General features: G+C 70.4%; 1 protein-coding gene across 1 annotated transcript in view; it reads right to left on the bottom strand.

The window, feature by feature from the left end:
* The window catches only part of GRIN3B (glutamate ionotropic receptor NMDA type subunit 3B), a gene marked incomplete in the record, with an annotated part of 10110 nt that overhangs the window by 8503 nt on the left and 572 nt on the right, over positions 1-1035 (bottom strand). The window contains 2 exon segments of the mRNA XM_014585456.1: positions 1-400; positions 882-1030. Coding sequence (XP_014440942.1) covers positions 1-400; positions 882-1030 — 549 coding nt within the window.

Raw genomic sequence — 1035 nt, 5'->3', positions numbered from 1 at the left:
GCGCAGCCCGCGAGCAAGCGAGCCGTTGGCCAGCGCGGCAAACAGCGCGTCCAGAGCAGCCGGGTCGTTGGTGCCCGGCGCCAGGCACAGCTGCCCTGCGGGGCACTGGCCATCCTCGTCGGGCTCCCGAGTGAACACAAAAGGGTGCTCCACGAGGGTCACCACGCGCAGCCGGGGCCTTGCCTGGGTGCCCTGCGGGGCTGGGGGGTGCGGGGCAGCTGCTCCGGGCTCCAGGTCCAGCCGCCCATCCCGCCAGCTGCCCACAGTGGCCCAGGCTGGCGTGCCCCGCCGGTTCCGGCGCAGGCTCCACACCTTGAAGTGCCGAGACATGTGGACCTGGGAGGTGTCAGTCACCCACACTGGCCCTGTGCGGCCCTGGAAGGATGTGTTGGCCAGGAACCTGGGGGACAGCAGTGCTCAGAGCCTCCCACTGAGCACAGGGGTGGCATTATCTGTGCAGGGGACAGCAGGGCATGCCTTCACAGCCGGGCCTGTTCCCTGGTGCCTCTGCTATTGCGGGGGGCCGGTTCTGGGGTTCCTGGGGGCCAGAGACCCCCACCCAGAGCCCCATCGCCTTGCTCCCAGGCCCAGGTCCCCGCCCCCCAGGGCTGGTCTGTTGGCCAGCTCTGTGGGGCTGCAGGACTAGCCTGGCCTGCCCGTGGGGCACCCAGCCATGGCTGCCCCACCTAGCAGCTGCTCCTGCACCCAGACCCTTGGGCTCCTCAGCTCCCTCCCCTACCCCCGCCCTTCCTTCCTGCCCCCGTTTCCACCTAAGGCTGGGGCACAGCCACCTGTCTGGTGGGGACTCGGCACAGAGCCAGCGGGGCCCGTGGGCGAGATGCCGGCCTAGTGGCCCTTCCCGAAGCAGGGCTCTGACTCACCGTGCCAGGAGGCGCCCCGAGGACTCTGGCCGGGCAAGTTGCAGGTCGCTGCAGTTGGCCGTGGCCAGGAGGAGGCTGCGCTCTGGGTGCTCATGGGCCGCGTTGCCCAGCGCCCTTGCCACCAGCTCCACAGCATCGTGGACAGCGGCCTCCA

Source organism: Tupaia chinensis, unplaced genomic scaffold, assembly GCF_000334495.1.
Source record: "Tupaia chinensis unplaced genomic scaffold, TupChi_1.0 Scaffold149964_1, whole genome shotgun sequence".
NCBI lineage: Eukaryota > Metazoa > Chordata > Mammalia > Scandentia > Tupaiidae > Tupaia > Tupaia belangeri.
Note: the sequence above shows the minus strand (reverse complement) of the source record. Positions and strands in the feature narration are given on the sequence as shown.